The following is a 27,596-nucleotide window of genomic DNA, read 5'->3' as shown; positions in this document are numbered from 1 at the left end:
CGCTCCATGAATTCCTTCTCTTCATCCTATGTGGAACGTCAGATGTATGATTGGATTTAAGAATGCCTCCGAGAGCATCGAACAGCGATTTACTTTATTGCATGGTGTAAATACCACATGCTGATGCATTTAGCCCCCTGCACAAGAAAGACACAGATGATGAGATGTCATCTGCAGCAGACGGCCTTGCGCTGCTGTGGTCACTGAAGTCGAAGCAAAGTTTCATGCAAATTCACAGACGCACTTTTTTTAAGGAGTCACAACAGTAAGAGCTAAACTAAATTGAGAATGCAGTCATTTGGTTGTAGCTAAAACAACAACAACAACTTTTTCCTATAATAAAGACCAGAACAAGTGTACCTTTGTCACCTGCATTCACTGTAAATGTCAGAGAAGTGGTTTAACACAGGCCACATAACTGTTAAGCTGTACTGCACATAAATGCCTTACAAGAGCTTCTAAATGTCAAAATCAAGTGTTCCATATTCATTCAGGTCAGAAGCTACTTATGGGGGCTCTTCAGTTTCACAGCTCACACACGACGCTGAACAGTGCTCCGCATGCTTTCCTATAAGAGCGCCTCATTATATGCCCGTTATGCGGTCCTTTAATTCTAGCTGTTGCTTTTATGATGCGGCGCTCGTTGTTCAGTGGAGTGCAACAGCCGTAACCGTGCAATAAACGCGTGCAATTATCAGTTCACCTTAAGATCTTGCATTTTTCTCAAGGCATCACACTGAACAGTTCAAAACCATCCGCTGCTAATGACGCATACCAGACAAGTAACCTTTCTACGGTGGGGCCTATTTAGCTCGCTGTACTGTCTGATGATTCAAACTCTATCACTGATACACCTACATCGACGCGAGTGTCCCTCAAACATGCTGGACTGTAATCCAAATTAGTATTGCGTGTGTGTGTGTGTGTGTGTGTGCGTGCGTGCGTGCGTGCGTGCGTGCATGTGTCACTTATTGGCATCAATAAAACTTTACAATATCACATTTGTTTATACATATATTGAAACTTGGATATGATTTTGATACTGTAGCAATTAAAGACTGAATGAAGAGCAGTGAAGTTCTCACTTGAACACATCCACAGACGCATTATGCAGGGTGGGTGGGGCTAAGCAGTGCGGAATCATAGATGAAATATTAAAGTCATCGGCCCTTTCACGAAATCCTCACAAAATCACGCCCTACTTGCGTAACCTATTTATGAATTGTTAAAGGATAAAAGAAGAATGTCCTATATTCCCACTTGACAGCTCTAGTGATGTTGTGGCTCTGACTTCCAAGGGGAGAGGCATTGTCTGAGACCTTTGGGTCTCCTGCAGCAATCAGCACAGTTCTTCAAATGTTTCTTTTTTTTTTCAACTTTTCTCTTTGTTATTTGATTGCACAAGATTAAAAGTTAGTCAGTCAGCAGCATCCATACACGCATGTCTTTGCACAGGAGCTCGAGTTGCACTCTTTCTTCTATCTTCCTCTGAGGCTTTTGAAAGTTTAAAGCATGCTGTACTTTTAGGTTTTGCCCTTAGTACAGGAAGCTGAATGGTGATGGAATCCTACAGCATGACTGAAAACACTTGGGTTTGGATCCAGAGTGGGCAAATGGGCAAGGCTATGGGGTACATCAATCAATAAATAACATATTTTTTAGAATTGATTACAACACAAGTATCCTGTTCGAAGAGTAAAACATGTCTGGACTGCTGCTGAAAGTGGATTGAAGGAGCCGCACTATCAGCTCATCGGGCGGCAGCAGTGCAGCGCAGATGTCATGGTTCATGCGTATTAATTGTATTGATTAGGGCGAACACGTCTGGAATTTCACAACAGAGGCGCGTGACTAACATGGAATTTGTGTCTCACATAAGCAGAACAGCGTTTTGACACGGATCCCGGATTCCAGATCTGTGCGCGGGTGTGAATGCTGACAAAAAAAGAAGAAAAAAAAAAATCAATAAGGGTGTGTGTGTGTGTGTGTGTGTGTGTGTGTGTGTGTGTGTGTGAGTGTGTGAGTGTGAGTGTGAGGGTGAGTGAGAGAGAGAGAGAGAGAGAGAGAGAGAGAGAGAGAGAGAGAGAGAGAAGGCGGTGTCTGAGGGGGAGGGGGAGTTGGGGGGGTGGAGGAGCGCTGCTGATTCTCGCAGCTGTTTTCATTCGCCGTCATCTCTGGCAGCGGTAGGGAGCCAACGGATTGCCCGGGAGCCTTGGACTTATTTTACTCCCGGGAGTCGGAAATGAGCGAAAGCAACCTGACTCAGGTAGGTCCGCGACGTCCCCCCCCTACCCCCACCTCAACGCATCAACACAAACTAGAAGACAGAAGTGTGTGATTGGGCTCTAATTCTCCACCGGTACTGCTGGCGGAGCGAGGCGTGCAGGTGAAACCAAGACAAAAGAGCTCATGTGTAAGAGGGCAATTGTGTTGACGCCGCTAATTGTCGCTTCAATTGGCGGCTGGCGAACTAATCGGTTTGCGGCTCCCCCATCTGCCGCTGCCCCAGTGTTTATAATCCGATTAAATGAAGGCGGTGGCGATTTGGAAGAACGCGCTCCCACTCACTCGTTCCGGCTTTTGGGAAGCGTTTATTCCCACGGTCTACTGCGTCCACCTATCATGCGTCACTTTACGGAGCGTCGGGTTGTTGTGCGCTCCGTAAAGTGCACATCGCACTTGGCTCCGCTCCTGTGACACTTCAGCTCTCGCGCCTTCAGTTCACCTCGACCCTAACGAGCATCCGGTGTGTTTTCTTCTTCTTTCCTTCTCCCTTCCTCCGCTAACAGAAGATGCTCCTCTTCCTGCTACCTGTCTTGGCTCTCCTGCTGGGCGCAGAGGCGAGGCTCTCCGCCGGGACCAGCGACAAATGGCCGAGCGCCGCGGCTCAACACGGCAAGGACAGATCCTGGAACAGATTCAGAGACGTGAGTTTGCACGGAGGGAGAGGGGGGGGAAAGGGAGAGGGAGGGAGGGGGGGGGCGCACAACACATCTCGCCACTAGGGCAGGTCATAATTGGGCTGAATGTACGTGCGCGTGCGCGTGGGCACCGGGAAAGAGAGCACCCTTGATACACCCAGTGAGCACTTGAGCGCTTGCCAACGGGCGTAATCCACCATGTAGAGACTCAGCAGGTTCCAGCGCAGGTTGGGGAGTGGAGCAGAACTCACTTTTTTTTCTTTTCCCCTCACATGAATGAGAGCTCTTGATTTGGCAGGACTGCTGAAGCTCCTGGCTGAATTACTTTTTTTTTTTTTTGGGGGGGGGGGGGGGGTTATGTAAACATTTAATTCTATTCAAAGTGGCCGTGTAACGGATAAAGAGTCCTAGAGAGGCTGTTTCTGTGAGCATGAGAGGGTGCCAGGTTGTGACCTGTGTGAGGGGTTGTTTGTTCTGCGGATTTAAAAAGGAAGAACGTCGAACCTCTGTCATAATGCTTTAGCTTTTCCATTTCTTCTTTTGCTTTACAGCCTATGTGTTGCTCATTGAAAAAAATAAATACACGGAACACATAAGTTCAGCAGAGCAGTTGCTCTTAGGCTGGAGAGGTCAGTGTTTTGATTGACCGATTGATTTATTGTATTTGTTTGGAGATACTGAGCATGTGTTGTGCCTAATGAAAAGAGGCTATAGATCAATTTCAGCTCCCAGTAGCGTCCTCACGGTCTTTTGAGGCGTGACAGCAACACACAGGAATTTGTGCACGAACGGCATCAGGATCCTGTCTGTTGCTACTGTGCAGCCACGCTGATGACACTCGCAGACCTACTTTAGTTTTGCTTGTGGCGCTGCCCGATTTTTCAGCGGCGTCGGATAACGATGCATAAAACATCTGAAGATGATTTTTATTGGATGGGGTGATGCCGCAGCTGTGAGAACATGCGGCCTCGGTTCTGAATGGGCTGATCAGCGCGCATTATTTTAAGCTAGCGGTGGTGACGAGCCGAGAATAAAGAACGCTCGGCGACGACGAGCCTCAACATTAAAACCAGGGACCAACCAGTGGCTGGACGCCATTGATCTTGGCTGCAGTTCAGTTTTCCAGTGGCGGCCTACATGCAGACGTTGTTTTAGACATTAAATTCAAAGCACTCTCATGAGTTATAGTCTTTTTTTTTTCTCCTTAGAAATAAAGCTTCTTCATATTTGAATTGGCGCATTTTGTTGTCCCGCCCACGTTGTAGAGTGTCACAACGTACTGCTTGTCCCCTGAGTGAACCAGTGGTGGCGCAAGAGGGCATGAATGATATGAGACTATGTTTGGCTGCGTGTTTGGCAATGATTTTGATGGGATGTGCAGTTTGACTGAATCACCGTTGCGAAAATATAAATGTCATGCGTTTTCCCTGCCGGTAGTTTGGATGTGTTGAGCGATGGCAATTATGTTTTTGTTTTGCTCTGTTTTTTCGTGGCGCTGAATCTGACATGCCATCATGTGCGATCTCAGGATACGAAAACATTGTTGACAAGTGCACAACCTCCACCTGCCATCTGCTACCCCCACCCAGCCCAGCCGAGAGCTCAGCATAGCGAAAGGCAATCTTGCCGTTTCCAACCCAGTTTCCTCCTTCAAGCCTTAAATTTGGCCTCAATTGCAACAACACCCTTCCAGCTCCTCCCCTATGTCAACGCACACCATGAGTCGCCTCCGTCGCTTCTCCACCATGACGCCACCTTGTCCACTTGATGTCTCTCGCTGCCTGTATGTGTTCTCCAGGGATTTTCCATTGACATGAGGCCAACTTTGGCCTCAATAAACTGGCTTCCCACATATGCCATCGGAGCTGAGCCTGCATCAGACATGTCTGGAGGCACGCAGCCGGGGCTCTGCTACCTGTGTGTGTGTGTGTACGTGCGTGTGTGTGTGTGTGTGTGGGTGTGTTTTCACTGCCCACTGTTTATTTCATGCTGTGGACTCCAGCGCGAATGAAACTCATTAACAGGAAACTGTCAGTGTGGGATGGAGGTCGGTGGGAGGGAGGATTGGAGGGGAGACGTGAGCGGCGGAAAGAGGGGAGAGGAGGAGAAATAGATAGCGGCTGAGGCTGTGACATTTATGTTTAATATCGCAAGCGATGCAACCAGCCGCGTGCAGGAGGTGCCGTTGTGTCTGCATAAGTACCGGCGAATATGAGTGCCTTGCTTAGCTGGTTGCATGAGAAAACCTGCAGGGCAGGTTTCTGTTTTTTTCCCCCCTTTCAGCAACATACATGCATCCCTTCTACTTACTGGATTTAATATCATAGACAGACCAGAAATAATAATCTGGGCTAATCAATCTCGGAGAATCCATGAATACAGCGGTTAATATTTGAAGAACGAGCGTCGCATGCTTATGGCAAATCAAAGTTTACTAGATTAGAAAGTTAGCGCGACTGAAATCAAACTTAGCAATTAAAATAAGGCCTAGCCCACTGCAGGTGGGAGGGGAAGAGCTCCTCAGTCAGTCCCCCCCATGCTGCCTTGGCGTCCTGCTCCGTGCTTCTTTGCCCTGGGCTTTGACTTACAAAGTCTAAGTGATGAAGAGGGAACAACAGGACGGACAGCTACTTAAAGAGAACATCAAAAGCTCGAGCGGAGGGCCGTGTTTTCGGCGCAGGGGTCACGCGGCGAGCTCGGCACGCTACGGCTTTGCCCGCTAGCGATTTGTTTGGCCGCCGTTTGTTCCGTAACACAGCGGGTCGGCTGTGAAATGTTTCATACTAACAAGCAGTAAAAGGACAGACTTCCACCTTTGTGTGCAGTATTTGGACATACTTGGGTCAATAAATTGATTCCCCAGCATGCTCTCACACCGAGGCAAGGACAGTAGTGCGATTTAATGGCCTCTCAGAGCTGCTATAACTGCGGCTGGCCGACCTCGCCGCGCATTTGAATGTTGCCCGCGCTGACTTATTGTGACAGTCCATGCCTCGGCCCTTCTTTCTCGGACCCAAACTGGCTGCGGTAATATTCTGGAAAATATAAGATCAAGGTGCTAATGGTGCTGTCAGCCTCTGTGAACCGGCGTTTAACCTATAATGTCACACTTTACATTTGCCCGCCGCACCGGCGGTGGCGGCTCTGCTCCTCCAGCTCAGTCTGCACAATATGCATAATTTGCCCTTTTTTCCTCCTGGCTGCCATCAGCCCCGCCCACCTCCTCATCCCCCCCCGCAGTACCTCGTGCTCTTTGGCCTTTCAAAGTGCCGACGTTACATTTCCGCCGCGTCTCATACCCGAGGGGCAATGAAAGATTTAAAATCTGTCAATTCAAAACTCCCTCACGGTGAACGGGTGAGGAGGCGTCGTGGGGTAAACAGTCATTAAAATGGATTTCGCATGATTGGAGGAGACGTGAAGGACGTCAATCAGTCGATTCACCGCCGCATCCCTCGTCGGGATTTGACTCCCCTTTTTTCTCGCCGCCGATTCTGTCTATCTCTCCCGTTTTCCTCCCCCGTCTCGGTATCGCTGAATGACCCTGTGCTTCCTCAGCCGTGGAGGACCCTCCCCCCATCCCCCGCCCCTCTCCTCTCTTCCCCCACCCATCCCCCTCCCTCCCTCACTCCCTCTGTCCTCACCTATGACTCCTCCCCTCTGCCGGTCTCCTCTGCCTGCCATGTTTCACTCTGCATCCCTGATGAGCCGCTTTCTCCCTCCTGCATAATGCATGAGTGTCCATTTGTTAGCAGAGGGAGCCGGTGCAATAGTTAAACAGTCAAAAGTTCAGGTGGCTCATCTTGAAAGCAGAAATAAAAATAAAGTTTTTGGCTTGTGATTGCTCAGACACAGCTCTAGTAAATGTTCTGTTGTCTGTTTTTATTATTATCATTATTATTATTATTATTATTATTTTTATTATTGTTATTATTATTATTATTATCAGTGCAGAAGGAGGTGGATTTATTATTCTCCTCTTCTACTGAGGGACAACTACACGAGCCAGAAACATACCTCATTGTGTCGGCTCAAAATAACACGTTTGCCCGCGAGTCAAATCGAGGCCGACGTCTCTGCTACGTGCCCATAGATGGGAAGCAGGCATGAATTTTAGATTTTGTGTTTTTTGCCGGGGGAAAAAGGACACATTTTTGGATTAACTGACAAACTGGACTGGCTTCAGAGTGATTTTTTTTTTGTTGTTGTTTTTTTAAACAGGCTCCCTCGCTGATTCCATATTTCTTTGTGTGCTGTCACGTCTCATCTGCGTCATCACGTGTAAGACGTGGACCAGTTTCCCTGTTTTTCTTTTATTTTACATATGTACTCATTTTCTTTATTTCGTTTTTTTAATGCCAAAGCTGGTTCAGAGATCTTACAGCTCATTAGGGATAATTTAAAATGTTTTCACCGCTCTAATAGTTTCACCACCCTTGTGGCTCTTTTTTGACAACTCACTTTTTAACGTGTTCGCACGGTATATCCTTCTCCCCTCACGGCGTAATTGGGAGTTTAATTTTCATGAGCTTTTATGGAAATATCGTCTTGCTGCTGCTCGTAAATGTACAATTATCATGCCGCACCGAGTTTGCCTCACATTTCAGGGCGGTGCGAGCCCTGTTGTGTGGCTGCAGGTGGCTGGTGCTCGCGGGCCACATGTAAATATTCTGGTCAGGACAAAAGAGAAAATGAGGGTCCAGCTGGAGCGGCTGCGAGAGACGCAGTGGCAAAATAATTGCTGCGAGATCTGAGAACAGGCGGTTTGTTTGAAGCTGTGTTACGACACGGCCCACTAAGAAACTGTGTGGTTCTTGTGGACCTTTTCTTCACTTTTACTACACCCTATTCAAAAATACTTACTTTCTTACAGTTATAGAAGGCAATAAAAGAGATACACTTTGGTAAAGAGCAATCTTTTTGTTATGTTTTGAACAATCAGGGTCCTCTTGTAGTCAAAGTTTCAGGAATAAGATGTTGTTCACAGTTCTAAAAGTGTCCCAATAGTCTGATTGTGCATCATATTACTAATATCTCCCTCCGTCTCCCTTCCCTTATTTCTTTTCTTTCCATCCTGAGAGAATGAAAAGGAATTTTTCTCTCTCTCGCCTGATTCGTTCCTCCAGAAAGAGGCTTTCCTGCCTCCGTCCCTCGTCCAGCTTCCCTTCTTTCCCTCTCCGCTCCACACGGGATCCTGTCACCCTGTGACTGTTTGCATGCCATAATTTTTTTTTTTTCCCCCTTGTAAATCCTATTTGTACGGGACACTCAGTGTGTGCTGCACATTTCATCATGCATTTGCGTGACCGTGCTCGCTCTCCGCAGAGCGATCTTCCCTCCGCCGTCGGCCCCCGGTGGCCGCTCGGGAAAATTCCCGGCGAGTCACGAGCGGGCGCGTGTGTGGCCTGTCGCGGCTCATCCGAGAATGAAACGCTGTCATCTATCAGCGTTTGTGTTCCCTCTGCCGAGGCGGCACTCGCACCGCGGCTGCCAGTCTCGCACCCCGGTCGCCACTCTCCATCATACAAGGAGGAGTGTCTGTGTGTGTGTGTGTGTGTGTGTGTGTGTGCAATTTGGCCTGCAGTGTGGAATCAGATGCAGCAACACTGTTATTTTTAAGACCAATCCTGTGGAGGTTTCCGTAGCGACAGGGTTTTTTTTTTTTGTTCTGTTTGTTTTGATTCGCTGAACCTTCAGATTCCTTTCCGGCCTCTCGGCGTGCACATTCACACCTGGGAGCTACCCACTGCATCCCAATGAACTGCTTGTCTGATGTTGTATCTACGTTACGTCCTGCGCTTGTGCGTATCTCCATCCCTGATTGGCTTGTTGTGCAGCCCAAAGCGGAGGTGCAGGGCGGAGTCGGGAGAAGCAGCTTAGACGAGATGAACCCTGGAGTCACCTTCACTCCCCCCCCCCGACACAGCGAAGCCTCTGAGTGGAGACTCCCCCTACTGGACGCTTTACATTTCTGTCAATGAAGCCTCGACTCGGATCAACACCTGACATCCTCTCTCTCGTCTTCTTCCTTCATCCTCTCTCTCGCCTTCTTCCTGTTTATCACCTCCGCCCCTTCCTCTCTCTTCCACTTTCCTACTCGGCTCATTTTAGATAAAAGTCGGAGCCCCGCAAACCCCGAAGACTCTGCTCTTGCCCTCACGCCTCCGTCTCCTTTCATCCCCTTATTCCGCAGCTGCGCTCTCCTCCTGCGGGCATGTGTTTCACTCCGAGCTATTGATTGATTTCAAATGAGGGAGCGTTGATTTTATTCTGGCCGCCAAAGGATTTTGGTGCTTCATGCAGAAAGGGTGCGCCACGTGGGCCGGGAGTCTGACTGTAAGCTCATTATTTTCTGCTTGCGCTCGAGCGCTGTCTCTCAGAAGTGACGTGCATAGAAGTGAACGTGCAGGCATGTGCACACACGCACACACACACACACACCTGCCCCTTCAGCCCGAGGCTCTTGCAGGAATCGATCAGTAAATTTACAGGGCCTGGTAACCCTGATTGGAGCCTTCATATAATCAATAAAGGTCTGAAAGGACGCACAGATGCGCACCACACACACACACACGCAGAATGAAGGACAACACGGTCACAGACTAGACAAGGGTCATTGTCCCCCTATGACCTGGATATATTTTGTGTCTGTGTGTGCCTTTCTGTGTCTGTGTGTTTGTGCGTGTTAATGTAGCGCACCAATATGCAGGCAAATCAGGTGAGCCAAAGGTTTGCCAGCGCTGCCTTGGCTCCAGCAGCATGAAATCGGAAAAATGAGGTGGCTGAAAGGGAGAATGAGCTTTTGATGTGAAGCCCATCAGTGCAGTCGGCCGAACAGATGGAAAGACAAAGGATGGAGGGATTGGACAAATGTGGAGGACATCAATGCGATGTGTGAGCGTAATATTTGTCGAGCCTTTTTTGGTTTGTTTTTCCTCAACAGCCACTCCAAACAAGGCTCCCTCTTTCTTTCCTGCGCTGTGGGTAGCGTCTCTCCATCCATCTTTTTGAAGCTAGTTTGGAGCCTTCCCGCTAAGCTCGGGGGTTTTAGATGCCGTCTGATCTGCCGCCTTTGTATGAAGAGCTACCAAGTCAGGGAAACCACCCTTGGACATTTGGAAAATACCTCTCTTCCCCTCAGAGGCAGCTGTAGACACACTCTGGAATATTTTTATTTATTTATTTATTTTTTGCTTTACTGTAACTCTTCTCCATCAGGCAGAGCTTATGTTTATTCCCTCACCTGTATTCAGAGGATATCTGAATGTATGTCAGTTATTTTGTGCGCTGATTCTGTTATGATTACATCAAGTGACAGTGTCCTCCATTGTTGTTTGATCATGTGTTCTTATCTCCAGATGTAGCTCCCGTTTTGTGCTACGCACAAATACACAAATATATACCTTCCTATGTAGTGATATGCATGGTAAAGTCAGAGCAGCCTTATTCTGCCAAGGGAACTCATTTTATCGTTCCGTCATTGACCCATTTGCCAACATGGATGGAGCTGCAGCCAATCAAAGACGTGCTATAGTGTGCTTCTCCCAGCCCCGTTTTTATCGCTTAATTTGGTTCAGCCAATGTCTGAATAACGGACCTGCTTATGAACACAGACACACTGACGAGCGCTGAGAATTCAACAGCGACGCAAAGACAGATTCACGAGTCTCGTTTATTTACCCTCAGTTTTAGTAATGGCCTCCTCCATCGTGTAAATATTGTAGCTGCCTCACGGTGCACTCTCACTTATTTATTTATTTCTATATGTATTTTTTTCCCCCCTCTCTTGACCATTACGAGCTTGTAACTCGTGATTTACCGCGCAGCGCCGCGCTTGTTCTGGCTAATCACGGCCGGTGTTGCTGCGATGATGGACGCAATCATCTCTTATCGCCCTATCACGGATGATCATGGCGAGGCATTGTTTACGGGCCTCAGAGGAGAGTAGCTCGCTCTCTCTCTCTCCCAGCTCATCCCCCCGTGGCTTCTTGCTGGGCGACTCAACGTGAAATAAATTATGTCCAGTCAGCTCGCCGGTTCGCCAACAGTTGATCTGTGTCAGCAATCCCCCTCCTCTCGGTGATCTCCGTCAGATGTTTACAGTATCTAAAACTGTGTCAGATTGGATTGGTCACTATCTCGCTTCCCTCCCACCCCGCCCCCGAGGGGCTGGGATACAGTCACTGATTGTGAGCGTGTGTGTTTGTCGGAGAGAAAGAGAGAGAAAGAGATTGAGGTTTGGGGATGTCTTGTCTGCTTCAATAATTCAGCATGTTTCTGCTACAGTAGCTCATGTGAGACTCCCGGGGGGCGTGTGTGGAGAAGGAGCGAGGGAAGAGGATGGGTAGATTGACGGAGAGATGCGGCAGATGTGTTACTTGTAGCTTTTAGCGCCTTTCCACACTCCTGACTGCAGCATTTTGTAGTTCACTGCAGCCGAGCAACTCCCAGATGCATTCGCACTTATGGACAACATCCACCTGGGGAATTGGAAGCAATGGCAACAAGCAACCACAGCACCTCCCCTACCCCGAAGGGGTTGGAGGCAAGCAAAGTCATGCGTGTGTGTGTGTGTAATTGGACAGGTAAATGTATAGCCCTCTGGGGGGGAGTTACAGTTGGAGAGTATTTTTGTGGATGGTTTATCATGTCCAGAGGGCTTCTTCCAGAGAGGTTCCAACGCACCGGCAGGTGGGAATCTTGAGTAGAACTGCAGCTACTCTACCACCAGACCAGCAGCATTTTGGCTCAAAGTTTCTCACTGAATTGTTGTTTTTTTTTTTTTTTGCTTCGGTATTGAGTCAGTGACCGGAGCTCATGTCATGTCTGTTGTGTGCGGCTGCGCACATGCTGGGTGTGTGTCAGGGAAAAAGCTGTGCGTTGTTATATTGCTTCAACTAACAACTTGGAGCACCAACACGTGAAATGAGACTCTGGATTATTTGCAACGCCCATCCACTTTGTGTCACAGCTTCTTCTGCACTCTGGGTCGCGGGTGGGTGGTGCTGGAGCCAATCTCTGCCGCTTTAAGGTGAAGACGCGGTTACGCCCTGGTCAAGTCGGTAGTTTATCACAGGATCGCGTCGGAAGACGCACAACCGTCCCTCACACCAGTGAACAATTTAGAGTTACCATCTGTCGACCATCTCCTTGTCTTTGTATTGTGGGAGGAAACCGGAAAGCTTGGACGTAACCTATGTAAACAAAGGGAGAACACGCAAACTCCACTCTAACCAGCTACCATCTTGCTGTGAGGCGACATTTTCAACCACAGCACCACTGTGCTGCCCTAGTTACCTTACACATTGTGGAAAAAATAGCCCAAAACAAACCCTTGTGGTTTGATGTTTGTTGGCTTGTTTGTAGTGATTCCGACAGTCCAAATGCGGGGCAGGAAGTAATGTAGTAATGGAAGAGAGACGGAAGTCTGTGTTGAGTCATCTCATGCGCTATTATGTATTCTATATAAAAGTACAAGCAGAAAGACATTAATTATTAAGATATTGATTTAGCTGGATTCTTTTGTGAGTTCTACATTTCATTCTTTTTTCCAGTTGTAACAGTTTGCTGTGCTGCTGCCTCTCTTGTCTAAGACGCACTTTCAAGGTATTTTTTTTTAATACAAACTTTCAGGCAAAAACAAAAATGTGTCTGTTATTGTATAAAAGAACACAGTTTTTGCTAAAAGCCTGAGACCTGTGGTGTTGTTGGTCTTGTTATCTTTGTCTCGTTTCTGGAAATTGCTGCATGTTCTCCCATTATACTCACCGAGTAATATTTCCGTATTGTCAGCATCACGATAACTGCAATATTAATCTATTTGAGAGCATCCCGCAAACTGTAGAAAATCCAGTCATTTACCGCTGTGCTGTGCGTGTGCGTGTGTGTGTGTGTGTACACACACATTCTAGCAGTCAGAGTGGGATGAGTGAGCTACTGCTGCCCTGCATTGAAGGTCAAAAATAAAAAGTGGCTAAAAACAGAAATGGCCACAGCGTTCAACTTGCACGCTGGCCTGCCAAACCCACTGCTTCTGAAATGTGTGATGGCGGTTCGCGCTGGAAGTAGTTTTCGCCCGTCGCTGCCAGTTCCACACCATAGATGCTGAATTCAGGCTGGCTACGCGTCACCATAGCAGCAGTTGTGTCAGAGTTACAACCGACTGGATTTCTGGTTTCAGGTCAACTTTAAAATCCTTGAGGTCTGACATTAATTGTGTTAACGTTAACGTACCGAAGTCAGTCATTTCAAAGCTCTTTGTAACATTCTGAACAATTTGGTTCAGTTTTGACTGTTCCACATGACAGCGTTTTTGTAAGATCAAACAGCCCAAACTCCTCAGAAAAAAAATATTCGCCAGGCTTAGACTTAACAGCCAATAGCCACAGGCTAGTGAGCTAACATGTATTAGTCACAGTGAGCAATAACAGTAGCTAACATTGTCAATTTTCCCAGCAGCAAAACTAGCCTGACATCATTTGTAAGGGAAATTTGACCCATCCCACTTCTTCTAACGGGTAGAAACAGATTCTTCTTACCTCTTGGCAAGACTCATTCTTCCAAGCCCCGGAGAGTTTGTTGTGGTCGGCAGGGTGTACTGTTGACTTTGATGCTCTGTATGGAGATTTTATGTAAATCGGGTTCACACGGCCATTGCCATCAAAGCCTCCCTCCCCCCAATGGCAAACGAGGTGACTGAAAATCAAAGCTGACAAACTACTGTCATCGAAAGTATTCATCATGTCTGAACATTCACCAAAACGGTCATTAAAATCAGTGACATGAAGAAAATATCAAAAGACTGTCATTGAAAAAGGCATCAAAGTGCAAATGTAAATCAAGGCAGTAGCAGTGTTTCATTTTCCAGTACCAAACTTTATTTTTTTTATTTTTATTTTTTTTTTTTTATTAATTTTCAATCATTGGATTCTTTATTCTGGCTCCAAACAGTGTTTTGTGAATTGAAAGAATTGTAAAGCTGATATAATTTATGGATGGTCTACAGCTTGAGTCTTCCCCTCAGTGTACAAAGATTTAGTGTCTGTGGAAGCCAAGGTCTACAAGATGCCATTTAATGCTGCAATGAACAGAAAGTTGTCTAGCTGCTATTGTGAGATGAAATGAATGTGTTGCAGACTTAGAAGGTCCAGTGTAAATGTGCAGATGATGGAATATTTCTCAAGTTGTATAAAGTGAAAAATGTGAGAGCGTTGGTACTTCGATGCAGGTTTGTGTTTAGTCCAGCTGCATTGCCTTAATATCAAACCAGCTTTAAATAAAAAAAATATACACGCACACACACACACACACACACTCTCTCTCTCACACACACTCACTCACCATTGACTATATAAAAAGATGGATGGAGGTTCTGGTTGCGAAAACCGAGGAGAACGCTGAAGCACCAAAAACCTGCATTCTATCATTTGGCCAGTAGGGAGTGTCAAAGTTGGCTGCAGTCTCTAGACTTCAGAATGGGTATTTGCAAACCAATGGGTAGCGTCTTGACGACTCTGCCCATCTCTATATACAGCCAATGGTGGACAGCAATGCTTTTTTTGAGGCAATTTGCTGTCATTTAGGGTTCTACCACCTCAGTCTTTATGCGCCGCTCTCTAAGTGAATAAATTAGCACATATTGAGATCATATTTTTAGGCGACGCCACCGAGCAAATAAGCGGTTCCTGTCGCTTCATGTTGAAAACCTGTGTGCGGCTGCAGACACTCACAAAGAGGAAGTGCATCGCAGCAAACAGGATTTGTCAGGTACAGCGAGATAATTCCGTTGTGTACACTGCCTGTAACGCAATGATTTATCAAAATCTGCTGTAAACAATTTTGATCCCTCTTATCTCAGCAAACACCCACAAATGAACAATTCTCTATTTGAGTTTGAAACACTGACACTGATTGGTTACTGTTGCAGATAAGACATGACTGTGCTTCTTTTCAATCACTGGGAAGTTTGAAACCATTCTAACTGGTCACAGTACTGTGTAAAGTGTAGTCTATTCTATATTCACAACGGTTAAAACTGACACCTTGCTGTTATTATCGTGTTTATTATTAATCATAGTTGGTTTGGAGGTTATACATCTTCAAATGTGCAGTTCATCTATCAAAACTGATGAGCTTTGCCTTTCTTGCTCTCAGGTTTTGTTCTGAGATTCACGTTGCGGATGTGTCGTCAACATTTTTGCAGCGACTGAGGCAGCTGAGAAGGGACCAGGGCCACCAACTCACTGGCGTATCATTCAAACAGATACACAATGGTGCAGAACCCGTGGAGTATAAACCGCTTCACATTCTAAATGTGCAGAGAAAATGAATGATGGGCAATACGATACCCTTATATAAACGGCAGCACCGCGTGTGTGCAGCACCAGCCCTATCTCAACGCACACCGTCGGGCGCCTCCATGGCTTCTCCATCACGATGCCACCTTGTCCACTTGATGACTCTTGCTACATGTTTGTGTTCTGCAGGGAATATCCATCGACATGAAGCCAACTTTGGACTCAATAAACTGGCTTCCCACATACGCCACATGCGGGGCTCTACTGTGTGTGTGTGTGTGTGTGTGTGTGTGTGTGTGTGTGTGTGTGTGTGTGTGTGTGTGTGTGTGTGTGTGTGAATAAATCACAGTTCAGGGCTCCTATTACAGAAAATGCCACTGTCAGGAGTCGGCTCATTAAAAAATCCCCTTCTGCCACAGGTTTAACCCGAGCTCCCTTTTACTCTATTTGAACCCACACGCCTCACCAGAGCTTCGTGCTCCTCAGTTCGCTCAAAGTCCTATCGTGCGAGCAGCAGGTGAAAGACATGGGAAAAAAAACGTTGACTCCAGGTGTCTTTTAAGATTGATAATACTGAGAAAGCATTAGAAAAAGACACGGAGAAACGAGGCGAAAAGTGACATTTGCTTTCCTCGCACCTCATATGTAGTTTGGAGAGTAAATGTTTTACTGCGCCGCAGGACATTTTTCACTCCTTAGGATGTTGAACTGTTGGGTGATGGCCTAACTTTTAAGAGGCGAATGAATTGGGGTTAGGCTGAGACATATTGTGGTTGAGATTGGGGTTGAGCCCAGACTGGAAAAGAAAAAGAAGTCATTGCAGCTCAGTCAGTTTGAAGTCTTCACAATAGTGGTGATGCCAGCGTGTGCGCGTGTTGCTCTGCGCGAGCGTGCGTGCGTGCGTGTGTGTGCGTGTGTGTGTGTGTGTGTGTGTGTGTGTGTGTGTGTGTGTGTGTGTGTGTGTAATAAGTTGGTATTTCCTTAACCTTTGTTCTCTGACTTGTGTTGGAGTTTGGAGTAACTCCGATTTGCCTTAGTGAATAAACTCATTAACACAGGAGCATGAGCCACAGTCGGAATAGTTTCCATCTTCTCCTACTGTGTGTTTGTGTGACAGTGGTATTTCTCCTCCCACCTTCTGAGAGCATTCTGCTGCATTAAAGCTGGTTCTGCCGATCAAGTCGGTATGCCTTTGGCAACACGAGGTGCTCCGAGTGCACATTGTTTGTTATCGTTACAATTTTTTTGCCTTCGTGCCTGTGCATGGAGCCCACCGTTCTGCGGCACCTGTGTTTACACCTGAGGTGGATGAAACTGACCCAGACTCTAGTTTCCAACATTCTTCACTGACTGCAGAACAAAAACGGTGAAGAATGTGTTGCATTGAAAGCTAGTTCTTGTTTGTCTTCTCCTGAAAGTGTAGAATATGTAAATGAAAAAAAAAAGTAACAGAAGCTCTTATTGCACAGGAAAGAAGAAGAAAATTGGTACATAATACGAGACAGTCTGGTCCATTGCCCTTGGAAGGTACTCTTAGTCATAAAATATCATTAAAAAAAAAGGTGGAGCACACATTTCGAAGTCGTCTCCGTGACCTTCTCGTCGTCGTACGTGAACTGCTGATCCACACGGTCATTGGAATCCTGCTGTCTGTTAGCGGCGTCGCAGTTGTAATAGCCCGGGAGTGAAATGCTTGTTTGTTTGTGTTCCATTCAACATGAACAGATTTGCATTTTAAGGTTTGCACCCGTTGCACTTACTGCTGTCAGTGCTGAATCCCAAGTGGCTTACACTGCCTCAGACGGAGTCTTGTGTCTGGGAAAAAAAAGAAACAAACAATTTAAATGGCATTCGACCGCAAGTAGCGTAGGCTGTATCTGACAGGCTGTCCGACTTTGCTCCAAGATCCTACTGTCTTACCAGTTCTTCCTTCCTGTGATGTCTTCTCAGAGAGTTCAGCAGCAAGGACCAACATGACCATGATGTTTTTCCATCACTACTTCCTGCCTATTATTTCAATACCGCAGTACATCATGCAATATTTCTCAAAGAAACGGATGTAGGTTGCTATTTACAAGGGTAATTTTCTTGCACACAGAGACTATTACAAACAACTGTTGAGAGATTGGCCTGCATTCCATAATAATCACAGAGGGAAGATGAAAGAAATGAACTGAAGGCTGCATACACTCTGCATATATAGGAAATATGTGATTGTATCAATTTGGCCTTTTTACATTACTTGAGGCATAAATCAGCACTTTCAGTGCTGTTTATTCCTGCGAAATGTCATTGAAGCCATTGAAGCATCGTAAGAGTATATGTATTGCGTTCCAGAGGTGACTAAAAGACACAGCCAAAACTCTTATAAGATCTAGAACTAGGTTTAGCCGTCAAACTAATCAATAGTTGCTTGAGCCACGACCAGTTTTCAAGGTATTTTGATGTTTTTCCCCTCCAGTGTGAAGGAGGGTGTACACCTAAAATGGGTCAGTGTGGTCAGACCTAGACTGGGGAGCTAGGGGGCCAAATCTGTTGAGCCCTCAATACTCACTTTAGCAGGGTCAGAAATTACTTCTGAAGGAAAGAATCTGTGGATGTATGTAGTCCACCTGATCCATGCTTTTCCTCCAGGAAATGTGTTTATGCACATAAGTTGTGAACAATACGCAATGGAGGAAAGGGGCAAAATCCCTCAGGAGACCTGTGTCTACATAGAAGAACTACTTGAAGAGGTTGTGTTCAGTTGTGGCTCAGAAAGGGTACACATCTAACTAATAATGGACAGAAGCTAATCATTTTGGATGTCTAATTTTTTCCCTTTCTTGTTGTAACTCAGTGTATCAATAAAATATCTTAATCAAACTTAGTGAAAATGTTGTCTTCAGTAATATCTAAACAAATACATATTGTTGTCCATGTTCTTTTCCCTGGAGAAATCAAGAATTTGTCTAATTTCACAAGGGGGGTAATAATTATACCCGCAACTTTTTTATTATATATCAAAGTTGTTGGACATTTAATAAAGTTGTTCCTCCATTAGGTGCCTAAAAGACAGGAGGAAAGTGGCAAGTAGTATTAATAGTGTTTGTTTGATCTCAACCCACATGGCTGTCAGAGAAAAAGAAGAAAAAAACAAGCAAATAACAGGATGCACCTGATGGGCTTTGCTCCTGGTTTGGAACTCCATGTCCTGTTTTGGGTGCATAACATACATTATATATATATATATATATATATATATATAGACTGTTGCCTTCAGGGATGACCACTGTCAATCATCTGCATCCTCTCCTCCCACACCAACTAGCTTCATGTCCTCTTTCGCTGCATCCATACGCCTGCTCCCTGCTCTTCCTTTTGTCCTCCTGTCTTGCAGTTCCAACTCAGCATCATTCGGCCAATATCTTCACTATCTATCCATCTCAGTTTGGCCTCTACATCGAACATCTAACACAAGTACATGCCTCTGGTGATCTTATTCCTGATCCTATGTATTCTGGTCACTCCCAAACCTCAATATTTCAACATTCGACATTTTCACATCTCGGCTGCCTCCTTTCTGTACACATTCAGATTGATGCAGATCCTTCACACATAACATATATACATTATTAGGGTTATGAGGGCTGTATATGAGAAGAAACAGGTAGCCATTTTCTTCACCGATCCAAATTGTGATGCTAATGTTAATGTTTGCCAACACTGGTTTAATCGGCTGTGGGTCTAGGGCTTTGCAGTGAATCTGAAATATTATCAAAACATCTGTAGAATATGTGCTCACTCTGCCCTTCATACATTTTGTCCTTGCGCTGCTGCACACACTGAAAGAACCAGTGGAATGCATTGAAATATATTGGAAAAGAAGAATTAATAAAGTGGGGTTTAAATGTTTTATAGGAAGAAATTCTGTTTTGTTCGATATTGGTTGGTTTTATTCCTTTTACAGCACAACTACGAAGTCTTATTGCACGACTTGTCAAAATCCAGCTGCGAGCAATTAACTGCATCAACAATCCAAGAGGAATATATAAGTAAATTAAATGAATTGGATCGTACATATCTAACAGGAAAATTAGAACCAACCATTTAATCTGATTAATCATATGTGCAGTGGAGAGTTTGTCTCCACTTACTATCTCAAAGTAGTGTCATGTTTATTTTAGTATAATGTTAAAGGTGGGAATACAATACCCGCTGTGTGAGTGTTTTAAATGACTGAATTTTGCTTACTTGACATTTCTGTGATGTACATATTAACTTTGGCAATGTGAAACCCTTAAAAGACCAGCTGACATGTTCAACTGCTTCTCAAACTATTTCCAGCTATGTATTAACACACTTAGCCAGACCTTTTTCAGTTTACTGCGTTCACTGTAGACATTTCGCTGAACTGATTTTCCACCTACTGCCTGGAGGTCATGTGTTAAGCAGGTTTATGTTTGAATGCAGTGCGAGCATCTGTATTTCGTTACCCTAGATTCTCTCTGTGTTCAGCATTGTGAAGGTGCAGCAGTTTGGTTAAAATATCAATGCAGTGTTGATCCTGTTGTTGTACTGCTCTGTAGCTGAATTTATAATGCAACATTTCTTTAATCTATTATTGTTAAGGAATTTTTGAGTAAAAAAATAGAAATTAAAAATACTGTAATATCCCATGCATCTCCTGGATGAAAAGGCAATGCCTCATCTCTAGTTCCACATCTTTTTTAGCACTGTGGAGTTTCTGTTGGATTGGAAAAAGAACCGTTTAACATTGGCTGAAAACAACAAATCGTTGCGCCACTATAGTTAAAACTACTTAAAAACTGCTGCACAGCGTTGCTGATAAAACTTAATGTGACTTGGGGCAGCTGCCCAAAATACTGTGTGATATTTTTCGAGTTAATTGCGTCCATAGAGGCTGCGGTGAAGGAGACCGTGGTTTTGTCATTTTGGACACTGACGCCGGAGATAAATTATATAACAAGAACAAACAGTTACTGCAGGGCCGACATCTGCAGTAATCATTGCCATTCGAAAGTTTGGACATTTTTCAAAAACATTAGATAAGGGTAGCACCTATTAAGAAGACAATACAAACAATCGAACTGTGGATATTAACTCTTCCGTGAGCTTGTTTCTGGTAGGCGTATTTGTTCTTCCGTTAAGGCTGTTGTCTATTAATTTCCTCATTTACCATATTCCATCTGCCCAGCACTTTGGAAAAGCAGAGCGCTGACTGGGAACCTGCTCACGACAGAGAGGCACCATCCTTGACGAACACTGACCCAGTTCGCACATGAATCGGTGGTAGAGAAGGTTTTGACAGAGATATTCCAGGACCAAACATTCACCATAACTGTGAATCCGCCATGAGGAGATGAAAAAAAAAAAATCCCTGCTCACTATTCAAACCACTTCGAGCGGGACTGGGGCGGAGGTGGGAAGAATTTGCAGTTTAAATGCAGCCCCGCAGAGCTTTTTTTTTTTTTTTTTAAATAGCCTGGGTGATTCGCTGCCGTCCTTTCCATAATGTCAGCGGAATGAAAGTCATTAAAAAACATGACACGATGACCCTCAAAAGTGTGTGTGTGTGTGTGTGTGTGTGTGTGTGTGTGTGTGTGTGTGTGTGTGTGTGTGTGTGTGTCAGGTGCACTGTCGACTCAAGTTCAATCCAGATTCCTTTGTTTTCTTACATGTCTGACCAACGGCTCAACAGGTAAGTCTACGTTTCGTTATTTGCTGCTTATTGTGTTTATTGAGGACGCAGAATGGCTCAAATCATTGCCTCCTCTAATGTGTTGGCTGGAGGTTAGAAATTAAGTCATTTATAATCATTTGGGTTTTGAATGTGTTTGTGCGTTGAGCATGCTTTTTTCCCTATTGTTTTTTTTTTTATTTGCTCTTGAACAGTACAAGCACGTATTTGAGCTGTTCGAAACTTATTACGTTTAATTTCATTCGCAAATTCAGGGATTAAGTGCAGTGTCTTAATGTCAATGTTCCAGTGTGTTTTAGAGATGATGTGCTTTTGTTTTCATAAGCACGTTTATATAAGAGGTTCCCTGATTACACGGTAAATGCATCAACTCTGACACCGGTGAGAGCGTTAAAGCAGTAAAATGTTGATATTTTGGAGAGGAAATGCTCTGCTGCTGTATGTTTAAAGGTGCCTACACACTGAACGCGTTTTTTGACGCGGGGTATGGCGCAAGTAGGCGCAAGCAGGCGCAGACCTGGCGTCAACGCCCTGTGACGACACCTCGGCGCATCCAATAGGAGAGCAGCCGGTTCTGAAAAAAGTGGCCCGTTGCGGAGCAGAACGCCAGTTCGCGATCGAGCAGTAGTGAGGGAAAACGAAGGGAAAACTTGTCTCGCAGTGTCCCGAGTGGAATATTTGATATGACACCGAGTTCTGGGACTCAAGACTAGCTTAAAAATATGTATCGGGTTGGCGACTCTGCTTGGTTTCGGCGCACTGACGTTCTCGTTACCTCCGGTGCTCGTACCAGGTGCTACGTGTTTTGCATTCAGGCGGCACCGGAGGCTTGAATAACTGCGGTGGAACCAAATCTCGTTGTCCCACCGTCTGCACACAGCATCCTCCTGCTTGCTACTCAGTGCTTCGCTATCAGTTTTGCCGAAAACCCGTGCAAAGTACGTTCCGTGTTGTCTAGACTCTGGAGTGTAAAATAAAATGGGAATCAACGCGATAATGTCCCGACCCGAATATATATGAGAAAAACAACCACTTTATGTTCATATATTGTCAGGCGCAGTTCGATGTAGAGAAGTTTTAACACATATTTAACAACTGGTGCCGTGCTGTGCATCCGGGCACTTTCTCCCCCCGGAGCCGGCTGCTCTCCTATTGGCCGCGCCTAGATGTCGTCACAGCGCGTTGACGCCCGATTTAAAAAAAAATTAAATCGAGCGTCAAGGCGTCAAGCGGCGTTGCGCTCTTGCGCCGACGTCGCACATACACAATGAATGGCTGCGCTGACGTCACCCTGCGCTTGACGCGTTCAGTGTGTAGGCACCTTGAGACTGTGCAGAAGTGAGGGTCATAATTATTTAAAAAAAAAAAAGTGAAGATGGAAAAGCGAGACCAGGGGCCAAACAGACGAGTATGAGCTGTGAAAGTGACAGGTCCATTACTGTTATCATCCATTAATAACCAGCCAGGTCGTTAGTGTGAGAAATGCACCCGGCCGTGCGCCGTGACAAATAAACACAACGCTAATCTCCATTACCAAACAGATTGTCAGCAGCCTGACATAAATTAAGGCGGGCACGGAAGGAGAGCGGAGGGGTCAGAGTGGCGGGAAACGAGGACTGGATGTAGCCGGGTGCAGTTGAACAGGGGCAATAATACCGGACGCGTGGAGAGCTGACAAAGGAAAAACTGATCAAGGCGGCGTCATCAGAGAGTAATGAGATGAAGCAAGGAGGGACGTCTTTGGGTTTGGACGGTGGCGACTGCGTGATATCAGACATCTGTGAGGAGCCAGCGGAGTCATTAGTGCTAGAAATGAGTCCTGCTGCACTGGGACAAACAAACAAACACCACTCTGATCAAGAGCCTGAGAGGGAATGACAATCGACGGCCACGCACGCTTGCCGAGGACTCGTAATTAAGCAGCGGGAAGGTGCAGACGGCGCGAGCTTCCACATCTCCGGGCCTCATTCTCAACACTTCCGGAGACAATAAATCACATTTCAAGCCGTGAGGAGTGTTTCTTCTCACTCAGACCTCCTCTCCATGTGCATCAAAAGCCCTACATCGCTTTTTTTCCCCCCAGTCTCTGAACCTCGGTGTCTGTCTGTCACTGACTTTTTCCACTCAATTATTCCCTTTTTTCACAAAGTTGCTCTATTATCAGCTGATCCCCTGCCTCACAAATTCCCAGCGGGTCTTTTTTTTTTTTTTTTTTTTCCGTAGCCCTCTGAGAAAATGATCATGCCGAGTTACTTGGTCGTTCTGAGGTACAATTGCAGATTTCCCGCTGACGTGCAAGAACATAAAACCCTTCAAATCTGGATGTATGTATGATGTATGTATGAGTTACTCTGTCTTATCTGTGAGTACACGGGTGACTTGGGCAACTATTTACTACTGTTGACTGTGGGATCAGATTAATCCAAGTGAAATTTTATCGATCATATTGGGGATGATGGATCTGAGTGGCACAATTTGTTCAAAGACTAAACCACAGAGGTGAATGACAAAGCGATAAATACAGCGGTGGAATATGCAGTAAGAAATAAAAATCTGAAAAAAAAAACAAAGCGAAAAAAGAGATGCAATCAAATTTGCCTGTCCTCCCACCTGTCTGTGTGGGTTGTCAGCGGGTTCTCTGGCCTCCTCCCACAGACGAAAGACGAGCGTGTGAGGTTAATTGGCAACTCTAAACTGGCCGTAGATGTGAGAGCGAAGGGATGTTGTGGCCCTGTGATAAACTGGCGACTTGTGCTGGGTGCAACCCTGTCCAGCATCCCTTGTGACCCTGAGCACAGGGGAAGCAGTGATAGAACATGGAGGGAGGGATGGAAACAAAAACTGTGTTGAACCAGTGCCATCATCCTCTCTCATGTCCTATAATTGCAGCTGAGTTGTTTTCTAATGAGGCCGTAGCGGAGAACGTGTCACGCTCTCATTGCTACGACTGATCAAGGAGTGTACGATCACAGTAATTTGTGTTTCATTATTGCACTCGGCATTTCTCATTAAAAACAGTGATGAACATCGCTGCTTTGTGTCACACCTCAGACGGTGCTTCAGCACATATCCATGTGTTTTCTCGCTCCCATCCATTGGCTACGATGCGTATTTCAGAGTAAGGTAACTATTTATAATCTGGACATTTACATCCCAGTTGTGAGCTGTTACTGTAAAAGCTCAAATCATAAAAAAAAAAAAAAAAAAACAGTTTCCCAAATATTTTTGTAACCTCCAGAAAATAGACCAAGCCTTGACTTACATTTGCCTGCTCCACCTTTTAGCCAGTGCATGCTGACACTGCAACTTAAAAGACCTGCAGATACAAAGTCCTCCTGACTCAGAGTTTCAGAACGGGCGTATCAAACTGAAACACGAGACCATTCCATGTGAGACGTGATTGAGTTCCATGCAGGAAACAGGCCGCCTCGCTTTCTCCTCTCATGTTGTCCTGGTGATTAAATATTGACCGGAGCTTTCTTTCTTCAAGTACACAGATGAAATCACCAGCACTTGTAGCAGAAGGACTTCTCAAGATGAGGATCAAAAGGTGACACATTCTCTCGACCGCAAGCTTAAAAGTCAATACATGAAAAAAATTCTGGTAGATGGACCGACAGATGGATAGACTTCTGAAGTACGCTTGTCCCTGCTGTCTTTAACTGTTTAAATGGGAAACGCAACAGGGAGGCGTACATCCTTCCAAATGGGAAATGAACTGTTGAATAGCGGCAGAATAAAGCGCGAGTGCCTCACTTGTTTGCTCTTTGTTGCTTTACAAATAAGACATTTTCTGGGTGTTTGTTAAGGTTCCAGGGACGGGGCACAAATCTCCATGCAAAGCAAGGCTTCCAAAAGAGAGAGCCACCAGTGAATGCACGTTGTTGTCAGCCCGCAGCCATATGGAGCTTGATGTGTTGTCATCCGGAGAGATAAAGCGGAGCTCATTAACTCATCTTCACTTTTAACAAGAGTACTTCAGAGGGGAAAAAAAAGAGAGAAATAAGCCCCCTTTCATCCAGACACACATCTTTGTCTCAGGAAATTCTTGGATTAAATGAACACATTGGCGAAAGGATTTTCAAACGGCTTTTTATTTTCCATCAGCTGTCTTACTAGATTGTAGCTTAAATTAAAAAAGAAAAAAGAGAGAAAGAAGCAAATTGGCCACCGCTGTGTGCACTCACACATCCTTTGTTAGGTGTTGTTGGCTTTTTGTTCTCTTGCTGGTACAACTTTTCCAGTTTGTAATGGCTAGAATTTAAATCCTTGCTATACGTCCCAACATTGTTTACGATGTTAGCAAACAGAAGATTTTAGTCGGGATTTATTTTGTGGTTGCAGCCCTAAGAGCTTTGACAATCCCAGTTTGGGGGAAGAGTTTTTATATGCAAGATGTGTGATGAGAGGAGCCGGATGGACATGCCGTGTGCAACAACAGTCACACCAAAGTACTTGGCAGTCTGGCCAGGACTTGATCTCAGCCATGAAGAAGAAAAGCTCTTGAAGAAGATGAGCTTTGCATTTGCATAGTTTGGTGGTGAGGAGCGGCTCACGCTGACTAATTCACCGTAACTCTTCGATTGGGCGCTTTCACTGTCTGGAAAATTGTACTCTTAGAGGACTGGAAGCGCCACATTCAAACCGTGGCGTTCACGCAAGCGCTGAGAGATATGAACATCCTGGCATGTCTTTGATTCCAGTTTTATGCAATGTTCCATTCCTTCATTAGCTCTCAGCTCTCGGATTGTCCAATTTCTCTGATTTCTTTAATAGACTCGATTTGATTGGGTTTGCAATTTCCAGCTGGTCCTAGTTTTACACCAAACCTTTCGAATAACATATTCACCCAGTCTCCTGTGATGGCGCAACATCCAGACTTGCTGAAAGCGATGACGAGAGAAACCTTGCTTATCTATTGGTTAATGCTTGGCAACTTGCTTGTTGTGCTGCCTCTATAGCAGCAGCCACGCTGATATTAGCTCTTTTGCGTAGTTCATGTTCATAGTTCTTTGGTATTTTTGAGAGCACATTGAAGCAGTCATTTTTAACCCCAACACCTCCCTCCTCTTTCTGCTCAAAGGGAGCTGATTGGTCACAGACTCCACAGACATAAGTCTGAGTGACAATGCTGTCTCTCAGAAATGTGCAAGATAGATGAGAGAGATTTTAGAAATTTTAGACATCCAGCTGCTGTTCAAGGGTAGACTCCATTTGTCCTGAAACGTTTTGACAGGAACAATTTCCGACATCCGCTTCCCATACCGACTCCATCCATCTCCCTGCCGCATTGACGTGAACACGCTCTGCTCACATGCACTCAGATGCACAATTATAAACCCCACAGCCAACCTGAAGTATCCCAGGCATACAAAAGAAGCTCCGTAGCTTCAGAGAGAGGCGGGTGGGATGGGATGGGGGCGTGGGGGGGTCCGCAGATTTAAAGTGGAGATAAATACCTTCACATCCATTTCAATTACTTTTCCACTCCACAATCAGATTTTCCATTAGAGTTCCTGTCGGCTTTATGATTATGACGCCGATTACAGTGATCATAACCGTTGTGAAGATGGTGATGATGATTGTGTTTGTGATTATGCTGCTCATTGGCTAGTCATGGCTCGGATGCAATTTTTTTAGCCATTCAACTCCAACAGTCTACTTTCCAGGGAAGGAGAAGCTCTCTGGGTATAGAACTATTTCAACTGGACGGATACCATGAAGTTTTTACTTAGTGCAGACAATTTTGAGCCTGAATATGAATAAAATAAAAATATCTAAAACCGATATACCATTGTAAGTTCAAACAAAGACAATACTGAGTAAATGCACATGAAAAATGCATCAGGGTTTGTTCAGTGGCTGGCTTTGATTATTAATGAAACACTCTTCTAAAAGGTAGCACTGACACAATGGAGTGATGACGCACAGAATAAGCGAAACAAACAAAACAACATTTTCGAGAGAAAAAAGGCCACAGTTTGGCAAGAGAACAATGGAAGTAAAAGCTTTTCATCTTGATGACTGATGCAAACATGCAACAATATAATAAAGTAGAAAAAAGCACAAACCCTGGCAGAAGAAATACAGCCGTCTTCATCTGGCAAATGCAATTTTTTTTTTTTTTTGAACGAATAACAATTATCAAGCAACCACTTATATCCTCTTTATTTTCTGTCAGCCAAATCAAATGAGGTTGTGCAGTCATAGAGTTTTCCGTTTTGCAGGGGGACACGTTTTGAGTCGCTGTTTTTCTTTCTGTCTTTGCAAGGCTTGCCGTCAAACTTGTTGTTGTGAGCCTTAAAACCAAGTTTATGTTGTGGCACAGCCAGTGCGCAATCCCCCGCAAACTCTCTGAGGCAAGATGAATGGGGTAGCGTTAGACTGGCGGTATCGGAGAAGCGCCAAGTTTGTAATTATGTTAATCTGTTCTTATCCTGCCCATGTGCAGATGTCAATGAGCTGCTGGTTTCTGTCTTTTTTCATTTTTGCAACAATGATTGGCAAAAAAAATAAAGCATTGTGTCGAAGCTAATACATGATTTAGTAGAATAGCCTGCAACACTGTTTGCCTCAAAAAAGAAATTCAGCTGGTTTTCTGAAATGCAATCCACCACTCTCATCACACTTGTTCCTAGAAGTATAGAGGAAATTATTTTTATTTTAGGAACCAGTTCT

At 45.1% G+C, this 27,596-nt stretch overlaps 1 protein-coding gene across 1 annotated transcript in view; it reads left to right on the top strand.

The window, feature by feature from the left end:
• The first annotated feature begins 2,119 nt into the window (after positions 1 to 2,119).
• Positions 2,120 to 27,596, top strand: part of spock1 (SPARC (osteonectin), cwcv and kazal like domains proteoglycan 1) — a 78,801-nt gene continuing 53,324 nt past the window's right edge. The window contains exons 1-2 of the mRNA XM_076033056.1: positions 2,120 to 2,266; positions 2,790 to 2,927. Of these exons, the coding sequence (XP_075889171.1) occupies positions 2,243 to 2,266; positions 2,790 to 2,927 (162 nt within the window). The 5' untranslated portion in view covers positions 2,120 to 2,242. The remainder of the gene's footprint in view (positions 2,267 to 2,789; positions 2,928 to 27,596) is intronic.

Source organism: Nelusetta ayraudi, unplaced genomic scaffold (assembly GCF_046127955.1).
Source record: "Nelusetta ayraudi isolate G7.1 ecotype Tasmania unplaced genomic scaffold, CSIRO-AGI_Nayr_v1 ptg000039l, whole genome shotgun sequence".
Lineage (NCBI taxonomy): Eukaryota > Metazoa > Chordata > Actinopteri > Tetraodontiformes > Monacanthidae > Nelusetta > Nelusetta ayraudi.
This window is presented reverse-complemented; position numbering and strand designations above follow the sequence as displayed.